The following is an 11,811-nucleotide window of genomic DNA, read 5'->3' as shown; positions in this document are numbered from 1 at the left end:
AATGGTTCTACATACTATTTCCACTTCGTGCATATCTATTTCTCCTCTTTTCACACTAGGTAATCCGTTATAAGAAAACAAATAAAAGTAATTTGGTAAAATGAGATTTTTTTATTGAGAAAACTTTGGAAATTACTAATTTATTATAGCTAACATAAAATTTAAGAGGTGATGGACATATTTTGAGAGCAATCACAATGACGCCACGCTCGCGCTAGTGCGTGCATCGCCACCTGCAAGGTTAAGTTGGAAGCGGCCATCGTAAAATAGGGATCGGAATAGTTCCACAACTATCATAGTACGAATCTAGATTGTTTGTGGGAAGAATTTTTGGCGGATGTTAATCATAAATTTCGTCCTTGTAAACTAGTATAATGCATAAACTAGTATATGCAAAGATGAATGGGCGCGTAAATCCAAACAAGCAGTGGAGACGCCTATCGACTTGTCTGATACCCTCGTCGAAGAGTATGTCATGATCGAAGAGACTACCATCAATAAGACGATTATGACGTTATTCTCGATTATGGCGATACTCATGATGTTCTAAGCGACGTTCCTGATGATGATATTGCCACCTATGATTACTATGGCGTATCAAGAATTTTTTATTTGGGGGTTCGATATTTACATTGATTTGAAGCTTTAAAATTCAATCGATCATTTTTCTTTTGTTTTGTTAATGAAGAATATCTTATTTTGATATTTTTGTTAATTAAAAAATATTTTATATTTAATATAAATATAATAACTATATTGTAGTAATAAAATATCCTGCAAGTAAATCTTTTGAACATAAATTATTTGACAAAGTTGCAATTATTGCAAGAAAAAAGAATGTACAATAACAAAATAATTGATAAAATATTTGCAAATCTTATTAGCAAAAATATAATAATGAATATAAATTATTCAAGAAAATTTCTATTATTTTCAAATAGAAAACAAAATATAATAACTATAAATAAATACTTGAAAGTCTATACAGACAAAATACTGCAAAATAAATAGAAATATTAATAACTTGATATAGAATATAACTATAAAATACAAAGGAAATTATAACTATAAAATACAAAGGAAATAAAACAAAAATGCAGCAACAAAAACTTGAAAGATAAGAGATGTTTTACTGCAAGACCAACAATACAAAGACTTGACAACATATACTCCCTTCGTCCCATAAGAATATGCACTCTTTCCTTTTTAGTCCGTGCAATAAGAATATGCATTTTCCAATTTTAGAAACTCTTTTCTAATGAGGTGAGACTCATTCTCCACTAACAATACTTTATTTACTTTTTTTCTCTACCTCTCTCTTACTTTACCAATTTTGCATTAAAACTCATGCCGAACCCAAAGTACATATTCTTTGGGGACGGAGAGAGTAGTAAAGATCTCAAATTTTGGGGGTACAGTTTTACCCCCTTGTTCTTATACTAGATACGCCACTGCGGCTATCACTATGTTTGATGCACTCGTCGAAGAAACTATCATCATCGAAGAGACTACCATCAATGATAATGTTGTTCCCGATGATGGCAATACTCATGATGTTCCAAGCAACGTTCTCAATGATGATGTTGATTTTGTTGTTCCCGGCGATGTTCTTGATGATAGCATCATTACTTTATCTATTGTTTCGATGCAACGTGTAACACAATCCATTCTCTCTGACAACTCCCATAAAGAAGACAATTAGTCGTCATATGTGCTTGTCCATACGGGAGAGATCTACATGGATGAGATCCCAACGATTTCTCCAATGAGTCGCCATATGTGCTTGTCATTACGGATGAGATCCATAAGGACTAGATCCCGACGGTTTCTCCATTCTATTTTTGCGATTTTCACGAGGTTTATTTCAACCACGGAGGAGTTGATATGTACTGTGTTCTCCTCTTCTATTTATCTCCATGAATGTAGAATATATTATTTAGTCCATTTTATTATCTAGAATATAGTCTAGTCATATCTTTTAGAATGTTAGGATTTGATATGATTTGAGGATTTGATGTGATTTCATTTCCTTTATTTTCCTAGATATCTTTTCGCGTCCTCAAATATTATAAATGCTAGCATTTCACCCGTGCTATGCACGACACATCAAGAAATTAAAAAATATTGTGTGGTTATAGTAATAATATTAAGAAGAAAATTTTGGAATAAACTAATAATTAAATTATTAATTTTAATGTGTAAATAAAATGGACTATCTTTTTACTTGAAATATCGTCTTTTATTAGCTGCGGCGAATAGGATATATATGTTAAAAAGTACAATAAAAATAAATTAATATCTAAACTTGGGGAAATGAATAAAAATAATAAAGTTATCACAATTATGTTCATTTATCACTTCAAATTAAAAATGTAAAAACCTAGGCTATTTTGTATTTATTATAGGAGTATTAAATAATTTTGGATATATCCAAATTACTAATATTTTGAAATGACAGTTGCACTAAACATTCCCGCCATAACTTATTTTATTAAATCTTAAACCTTCACTCGTTGTATTTCGTTTAACAGTTATATTTCACAAAAGTTCTTAGTAACGGAAAAGATCAACAAGCTTGACCAAAGAGTGTGAATTAAAAATAGACGGCCTAATATCAATAAAATAGGTCTCCTTTCATTCAAAATTTTGATTTAATTCACGTGCATTAACTTTAGATATATATGGTATATTTTGTTTGATCGCCTACTTTTTTTATATTATTGTTCATGTTAATGTGATAAGACTATGGATCTCTTTGTTTAATTTTTGATTTATGATTGTTTATTAAATATAGACGTATTTTCTAATGTTTGATTGCTTACTATTTTTTTTTATTTACGTATGTTCTCTTTTGGAAATATTTTTATCACATATTGTTCTGTCTCATTATCAATATTGACACATGTATGATAAATAATAACGAATGAGGGATAATTATCAGCCATAAGAAACTGAAATCAAACTTGTCTGACTTTAATTTGTACTAGTATTAACCCACTTGCACGATCCATTTCATTTTCCTCATATTGAATATACGATGATATATTTGTAAAGATACATATATTCACTTAAAATCAATTAATCTAATGCTTCAATAATTCATCCTTCTTCCATAAATATATTCATTTATCTTACAACATAAGCATCTTGTATAATTTATTAGATTGTATTTTATATGTTAATATGAATTATAGTATATTCCAAAATTATAAATGACCTAACTAAACAAAATTATACTCATAATTTAAAATTATTAATTTTCAATTTAATTTCTTCTGGATTCACTATATAGCTAGAAATTTAGAGAACTCGTCATCATCTTAAATATTAGTAATTCTTCCATTTAGGTATTCATATGTTGAGTCACACGCACACATGGAATTACATCATATTTGATTTTATATAACTAAATATCATAATATTAAAACAATAAATAACCAAGCCTTAAAGTCTCAAAGGAGGTTGTATTACTTGTGAAATTGGATGATCAAGGCGAATATCAACACAATTTGAAATATGTTAGCCCATCTACTAAAATCAATCCAAATTTGACTCGACCTACTCTCAATTTATATGACATTTAGCTCACTTTCTGAAACCTAGCCCTTAGTTCTCCCTCAGCCGCCAACCAACGTCATGGCTCTCACTTTTTCAAACGAATAATTTACTGATGTCTGTCTTAGTATTGATTGTGAGTACTACTTTTGGAACTTTCTCAAAACAAAAATATACCTGCAAAAATAAGAAAAGATTCTATAAAATAATTATTCATTTATTTTTTATTGTTTGCAATAACATAATGAGTAGGATAAAATATAATAACAAAGAAAGCTAGCAAAATAAAATAAGACAAACACAAAAGATAAAATAAGACGGTAAGAAGACAAATAAGATTAAAACGCTGAGAGAGAATATAATAATACACTGACCTTCACTGAAATGATATCGTTAATTAATGGAATCAGTATTTATAGAAAATTTGATGGTAGCTCAATATCCTTTATTTTAAATTTAACTAATATTTATACTGTAATAAATGTCTCACTTGCGACTTTTCAAATTATTGTGAGAAGTGGAAGGGAAGAGACAAAAGCATAATGTTTGTAAATCAAAAATTTTAACATATCAATTTAACTTTGTAACGGTAGCAACTCATTTTTCTAAATACAATTGTAACTATACTGACTTTGATATGCTTATTCCAATCTCATTTAGTAGTAATTTCATTTGTATTATTTAATTGAGCACCGTTCATTATATATGACACAATGACAAAAGCTTTAATTTTATAATTCAAAATTTGATGTCTCTTTGGAATCATAGCATATAATATTACCTGCCAAATAAAATAATTATTATAACAAATATATTCACATATCAATTTAAGTTTGTAACGACAGTGACCCATTTTTTCTACATAGAGATGTAACGGTAAACTCATTATGTTAAATTCACGCATTCAGTTGTAATATGTTAAAGCTAATTAGCTCATTTTCATAAATTATATTAAATGGAGTTGAAATGGTAACGGCATATTATATTTGAATCATGCTTAAAATTTACGAATATTAAAATCCATACCCTGAATTCATGAATATTTAAAATAAGGTCAAAACTCGCATTTTATATATGTATAGATAGATGGATAGATTATTTGATACACTTGTAATCAATTGCTAACTTATCAGCTCAGTATATTAAAAATATCAATACGCTGATAATAGTACGTCAACACAAATTTAAATTGACATGCTTGTTTTTGTGTTGACATATATCTTTACATGTCAACACAAAGACATAAGCATGTCAATCTAAATTTATATTGACGTACGAAGAACATCCGCAACGGTGCCCGATTTGGCGGGACGAGTCGCGACGGGACACCAAGCAGCTCGCGTCGCTAAGAGCCACCCGCCATAAAGAGCATATCCAGATTTGGAGGGACCACGCTCCCCGCCACATGCTACGACCTGGATGCGCAATGATACCACTCGCCGACCTGCAAGTGGGTGTCGTGGAGAGCTCGTCCAACTTTAAAAAAATTTGTTCTCCATGGATTGAACTTGTATCAAGTGGATAAGTCCCACTCCTTTATCACTACATCACATCAATGGTATGTAGTGATAAAAAAATAGCTTTATTTATTCTTATTTTATATAATAATTAATAATTTTTAATTTATTCTATGTTTGATTATACTCATTTTTATAAACAAAAATTATGTCATATTTGGGCATACCGACCATGCCTATGGTCCAGAGGAGTAGTTTGAGGGTTTTAGGATTTTATTATGTGATTTTTTGTTTTTAGTATTTAAATTATATAATATTCATTTTTAGGATTTAAATTATGTAAGTTTTTAGTTTTTAGGAATGTATTATTTAATTTTTGTGTTTTTTAATGAACTTTAATTAATGAAATATTTTTTTATTAATTGTATTTTTAAATTGAAGAATAAAATAATGAAACTCATGAATAGTTAAATGATGAGATAGATTGTTGCAGGTGTTGTCCCTTAATTAAAGGATGTAATAAAAAAATGGTTAAAAGTTATGCGGGCCATGAATAATTAAGGGTCAACTCGCCGTGAAAATCACCGCTGCGGATGCTCTAATGTCAGTGTGTTAACATTTTAATATACTGAGTTGATTATTAGCAAATAATATTAGTTAGTTATACTCTTTCCTCCCACAAGAAATAGTTTAATCCAAAAATGAAAAGTTTCTTTCAAATTATTACTCTTATATTCCTATTATTTCTCTCTTCTATTTTATCCACTTTTGCCCATTTTCTCTTTTACTTTAGCAATTTATTAAAACTCGTGTCGTCCACCTAGGAGACTATTTTTGGTGGACAATGGACGACGTTTAATTAGAACTTTAAAACAGTGAAACTGAAAGTTGGGTCCAAAAAATTAGGATATAAATCTATGATAGATTAGCAAATAAAAAAATGAATTAAAAATACTCATGATCTACAACAGGCCTAAAACAATATTAATTGACTACTACATAGTACTGTATATGATATACCAGAACAATCCTGACAAATTTCCGAAGTAAAACTCACCAAGAAAAAAGAAATGGATTCCAATTACGCATTTGTATTCAATCCCTGCAGGTGCCCGCTTCGACAACCAACTGAGTCCCTACAACTAGCTGCACTTCCTCCTTCTAGCATCTTAACTACCTAAAATCAAAACAAAATTTGGTGAGTATAGCAAAACTTAACATTTACAAAAAATGAATTGTGAGAGCATGAGGATTGTAAGACCTTTGACATGGGTGGTCTGAGGTCAGGATCTTGTTGTAGACACAATGAGGCCGCGTATCCCATTGCCTGAAGCTCATACGGTAACATGGGTTGGAGTTGGTACGGGACCAACCGGGGATCCAGCAATTGATTGTTGTAGCCGAATATATGTGGTGTGTCACCCGTGGCCAAAGCACGGATATGGTCTAACAAGAATTGATTGTCCGAGCAATATTGCAAGTCATGGGCCCGTTGCCCGGTGATTAGCTCCAGTAATACCAGGCCAAACGCGTATACATCGACCTTCTCAGTCATTTTTCCACCACTGACTAGTTCTGGAGCAAGATACCTACATGTATGTACAAGAGAAGAAACTGAATTTCCATGCATAACAGTGAGGAATAGAACAACTGAATTGAATTAGAAACACAAATAATAGTCTAGAATGCTCGATTTACCATGAAGCTCCGACGATTTGGCTACTTTCACATGACTCCCACTCGTCATGCAATCTTGCCAGTCCAAAATCAGCAACCTGATATAAAATAACGTTTGAATTGGTATACGATAAACTTATTGCTCATTGTCACATTAGATTAACATTAATCTTTTTTGTTTATTCAACTCAGCATTATGTTTTTAGTAAGTGTAAAAAAACTACAAGCTTCAGAAGATGAGATTGTATACCAGAGGTTCAAAATCATGAGTTAAAAGGATTTTGCTTGGCCGCAAATTTCTGTGAATTATGCATCCCACCCTGCAATCTTCATGAAGATATCGTAGTCCTCTTGCAGTCCCGATAGCTATCTTCAAACGAGCTTGCCAATCAAGAACTGGATTTCCTCTTCCTGCAACTTAAGGCATGAAACAAATTTCAAGTTGCTGCTGCATTGTACATAGAACATGATATGTATAAAGAAGATACCATGTAAATGAAAGTCTAAAGACCGATTGCAGATGTACTCATACACCAACAATCTCTTCTTCCCCTGAATGCAAAAGCCAATAAGCAACACTACGTTCCGATGCTGAGCACAACTTAGTACACATACTTCCCTGCAGAAATCAGCATCCCTCTCAGGGCCAGCAAACTTCAGTTGCTTCACTGCTATGACCAATCCATTCCTCAAAACTCCTCTGTGAACCAAACCAAACCGGCCTTCTGCTAAAAAGTTTGCGTGTGAGAAACCATTCGTAGCTTCCTCTAGCTCTTTGTAGTGGAACTGCTTTGGAGGTTCTCCGAATCTTGGAGCCTTGGATTTACAAATAACACATAAAGGAGGAGGAATTGGGGAAGTTGCTCTAAAAGAAACAGCTTCCCGGATGCTAGAGTTGTATGCATAATCTCCATCAGAAATTTGACTGTTTTCAATTCCTTCATCACTATATGCTCCTGTTTCAGTTCTGGCCAAGGTGTACGTACTCCTAGAGATGACATCCGTGTTTCCAAGATCCGAGCCATTTTCATCATTCTGAGCAATCAAGAACCTCGGACTCAGAGAAGTTTCTGATTCTGCATTGTGTGCAATGACTCTATCAGGTGGATAGGTACCTTTACTTAATCCTTGATAAAGTGGATTGTTTTCACAAACGACGTAGACAGAAGATGCGGTGTCAGGAGTTGATAATATGTTTCTGGTTGACATTCTTGAGGAGGAAGCATTTGGATCCTCACGACTGCTAACACGAGCCATATGTTTCACACTTTGGCTCTGCAATTTCTTACTATCCCGAATAGGGAACGAAGCGGGAGTGTAGAAAGGTGTTTGAGTATCGTTAGGGCTGGTTAGATTGAGGCGAAGAACGTTTGGCTGGGAATTCTTCATGACTACAATATTGCAACGCAATTCATCCACGCATTGCTTTATCTCTTGCTTCAACTGCCTGTCTTAATGAAAAAACGTTCCAAATCACTAGATGTTACTCGTTGAAAACAGAGCAGGCATAGGGTAGAGTTCTACTATGTATATATAAGAGCTAATGTTACTTCTACTGAAAAAGCTTTTACTCGTTGTTCGAATTAAATTCATGTGGCGGTGGTATTTATCTGGATTTAATAAGAGCAGCATATTTTCATATTGAATTCATCTTTGCAGGAAAACAGACACATCATAGCAATTAAGGTCTGTAATGACATAGCAATTCATTTCAATTAGAGGGGTCAAAGTTTCCCTATTCATTTGTCTGTTTTAGGTATCAATATCTTAGACCAGTGTGCTTTAAATAATTTCTAATAACTGGATGTAACTAGCAAAGCCAACCAATTTTAAAATATGAAACAGAGTGTGTAAGTGATTGGAGCGTTTAGCCATTCTAGTCCTTTGAACATCACCAGACCATACAGAAAAAGATATATCTGAGGAATCAGTATATCAGGAAAAAGAGTTTGAGATTTGTGTTTACTTTACTTGTCCAATATAACCCAATTTGCTGCATTACTCTTTGCTTCAGCTGCCACAGCACCAGTGCACATTGCTGATACAATCTTGATCTGCACCCTCACCTACAACCAAAATTGAGAAACCAACTTCTACATCAAAATCTCTTCAACTTCATCCACAAGCATAACATTATGATCAGGTTTCTTAGGTTCAATTAATAGGAGTACTATAAATGGATCGATCTACGAGATGAAGAGAAACTTTATATCACCAAAATCATCAACGTAAAATGGACTAGAAAATCAGAGAATTTTGGCAATACACTCATTTAACCATATTTAAGCACCTCGATTCTATCCCGGACTTGAAGAACCATCTGAGAACAGGACTCAGCAATCTGACGAAGGCGATCCGGTTGGCAACTTCGAGAGTTTCCTTTCAACAGAGGAAGTCCCCAAAATCTCCTCCCGCCTGCTTTTCAAGCATTATCACATCTTCAAAATTGCCTCATGCAATTATAAATAACAACAATAAATTGATAAATTAAAGCAAAAACAGCAAAATTTTTCGATTATGAGTTGAAGGAAAGTAGAGGAAAACACTTCGATACGAAAATTAGCATTGGTGCGTAGATTACCAGTTTTGTTGTCGGAGAAGATGGCGAGAAGCGTAATGCAGTCGCCTGGGGAGGCCGCGTGGTCGACAGCCCAAGCGAAGGCGGTCTTAGAGATGACTTTCTCTGCTTTGACGGCGACGATAACCTTCGCCGCCGCGTCGCCGCCGAGCAGGCCGGTTCGTTCTGGCTTTGGCGGGAACATCAAGCGCAGTTTGGCCGTGAAAGCGGAGGCGGATTAAGGGCGCGTTTGGAGATTTTTTAAAAAATGGTGTTGGTAAATGGGAAAATCGATGTCTGTCATTGGCATTAGTGATCCCGTTTTATAACAACTTCACTTTCCAAGCTTATGCTATAATTTATTCTTTGATAATTAAGTATAGCAAAAAATCAATTTATTCCTGCGCAAAATATTTCATTTAATATTAACTTGTAATAATAAGCACTTTTCTTAATTTTTTATATTCTCCATTAGAGTATTAAATTATAATTAATTGCCAAATAACACAACACACTTGAACCGGTTTTCGGTTACTCAAATTTTAATGTTAATATTTTCACACATTGCGACACGCGAATAAAGATGTTTTAAACTAAAGATCAGCATTGATAAGTTTTTAATAGGGGTTTGGAATTGACTCTAGTAGGCTCAAAAAAAGATGTAAGGACTAGCAACTTATAATATGGTTTCGAAAAATATGAATAAAGAAGAATATTTTATGTAAAAAAAGAACAATGCTAGTTTGTAGTAGTATTAGTGATCTTTAAAATGAAAGTTGCATTTGGTATACAACAAGGATTGAGGCTTTTGAAAAAGCTGAACTTTAAGTTAAATAATCTGTTTGTATTGCCCGCCATTTTAAGTTATGCAAAAAAGGAAAAGAGAAAATTGTTCTTTCTTCAAATAAAGCTTTAATTTGCGTTGCCACTTTATTTTAGCGACTTTTAAGATAACAATTCAAACTTCATCAAAGAGTTAATTTGCTTTTTGTGGGACTAATTAAAATCCCTCTCAATAAAGTCGTAGTAATAAATAATAAATAGTAATAGTAATAATATGTTTTGCAAATTATATACTGATATATGGTTCTTACATGATCTAGCACCTTTTGAATTAGTATATCTTTTTCAAAGATTTGGTCATATTTAAGGAATATAATTTTGTATTCTGATCCAAAATTATTAATTACGGACATATTCTAGAACTATTTTCAGAAAATATAAATATACAGATAGGCTACAATTCATTTTTATTAATTTTTTATTTATTGCTATAAAATATTAAGAAAAGGGGGAAAATAAAGAAATGAAAAATGATTTCAAAATCTCCTACGAAAGTATACAAGATTCCTGATCTATAAATTTTGAAAAACGCCTATGTGCAAAAGGTTCGGTGCAGACGAAGTCCTTTTATTAACTTTGTATTGTACAAAATGTCTAAGATTATAAGATATGATTTTCAATTCTTGTAAAGTATCAGTTTTCAATCCAATTGAATGGTCGATGACTCAATGTTCTAATAGCATACATAATTCAATTATTGACGGCTAGATTTATTTAGTGGTTTGACAGCATAATCAATAAAAAAAGGTTCAATTGGGTGGACCTCTTTCAACTATTTAGTGTTTCACATTCTTGGAGACTTAAAAACTATTATTAGGCCTGTTTGGTTTGACGAATTAGAAATCTGGCGTAATTGTTTCCGCATATAACAACGATTGTGTCGTTCGGTTGTCATTACTAATTATCATATAATAATCTATCTTGAATTAAATTGTGAGATTATTTTAGTCGGAGATAAGGGCTATAACCAATTATAACATTATTATTCATCTATAAGTAACTTATGAAATTCAATCTCATGAACCAAATATATTCTACATATTTAATCATGAAATATAATTTTTCAAATCGAATAGTTACGTGTGTATAGATTCAGAATAATATGCCTTATATAGGCTAGAAACAAATGCTTAACTAACCGATAAAATCTTAAACAATTAGTAGTACTCCCTACATCACGGCTAAGATGACACACTTTCCTTTTTTGTTTGACCCAACCAAGTTGACACATTTATATTTTTGTAACTTTCCCTCCCCAATTAATGCACTCAATCACTTTTTTCTCACTCGAATTAAATATTCAACTCTGTTTCTCACTTCAATTAATACTTTTACCCACTCATTCTCTCTTCAATTAAACATATAGACCAACAACTCCTAAAATCTTGTGCCGACTAAGAAATGTGTCATCTTAGCCGGGACGGATGGAGTACTATATTTTTATTTTTCAAGTTTAACAGGGTGCTTCTGAAATGGATGACAAAGCCACGAGATGAGGCATCCTTCTCATGGATGAAAAAGCATGAGATAATGTCTGAGGTTAAAGGTTTCGGTTTGAGCTCTTTGTAGCGCGGTTTTTAAATTTAAATTCAGGTTCGAGTTCTTTGTATTGCGGCTTTTAAATTTAAATTCATTTACTAATTAAAAAGCCCGAATATCCAGAAAAAGCCAGGGGCATAAATTTGAAACGATATTTAATTATGTGTCTATTCCCAACAGAGT

General features: G+C 32.6%; 1 protein-coding gene across 4 annotated transcripts; it reads right to left on the bottom strand.

Moving 5' to 3' along the window:
* Positions 1 to 5,446: 5,446 nt before the first annotated feature.
* LOC121755283 (inactive protein kinase SELMODRAFT_444075-like) lies at positions 5,447 to 9,564 on the bottom strand. Of its 4 annotated transcripts, none has more exons than XM_042150576.1 (8): positions 9,271 to 9,564; positions 8,980 to 9,107; positions 8,661 to 8,755; positions 7,178 to 8,136; positions 6,940 to 7,100; positions 6,711 to 6,787; positions 6,274 to 6,601; positions 5,447 to 6,189 (listed from the first exon to the last, which is right to left on the bottom strand). In XM_042150576.1, exons 1-8 carry the CDS (start codon positions 9,449 to 9,451, stop codon positions 6,094 to 6,096), a joined length of 2,025 nt encoding a protein of 674 aa, XP_042006510.1. In that variant the 5' UTR covers positions 9,452 to 9,564; the 3' UTR covers positions 5,447 to 6,093. The 4 variants fall into 4 exon arrangements, with proteins under 4 accessions (XP_042006510.1, XP_042006508.1, XP_042006511.1 ...); XM_042150574.1 differs by having other exon boundaries at positions 5,449 to 6,189; positions 6,940 to 7,106; XM_042150577.1 differs by having other exon boundaries at positions 5,449 to 6,189; positions 8,980 to 9,104.
* Between the last annotated feature and the right edge of the window lie 2,247 nt (positions 9,565 to 11,811).

This window comes from Salvia splendens, chromosome 11, assembly GCF_004379255.2.
Source record: "Salvia splendens isolate huo1 chromosome 11, SspV2, whole genome shotgun sequence".
Lineage (NCBI taxonomy): Eukaryota > Viridiplantae > Streptophyta > Magnoliopsida > Lamiales > Lamiaceae > Salvia > Salvia splendens.
Note: the sequence above shows the minus strand (reverse complement) of the source record. Positions and strands in the feature narration are given on the sequence as shown.

Bases quoted from the DNA above. Each gene is read 5' to 3' on its own strand.
- LOC121755283 (XM_042150574.1), bottom strand. From the start codon at position 9,451: ATGTTCCCGCCAAAGCCAGAACGAACCGGCCTGCTCGGCGGCGACGCG. The intron at 9,108-9,270 runs GTAATCTACGCA...ATGCTTGAAAAG, and splicing joins CTTCTCCGACAACAAAACTG to CAGGCGGGAGGAGATTTTGG. The intron at 8,137-8,660 runs GTAAAGTAAACA...TCATTAAGACAG, and splicing joins AATTGGGTTATATTGGACAA to GCAGTTGAAGCAAGAGATAA.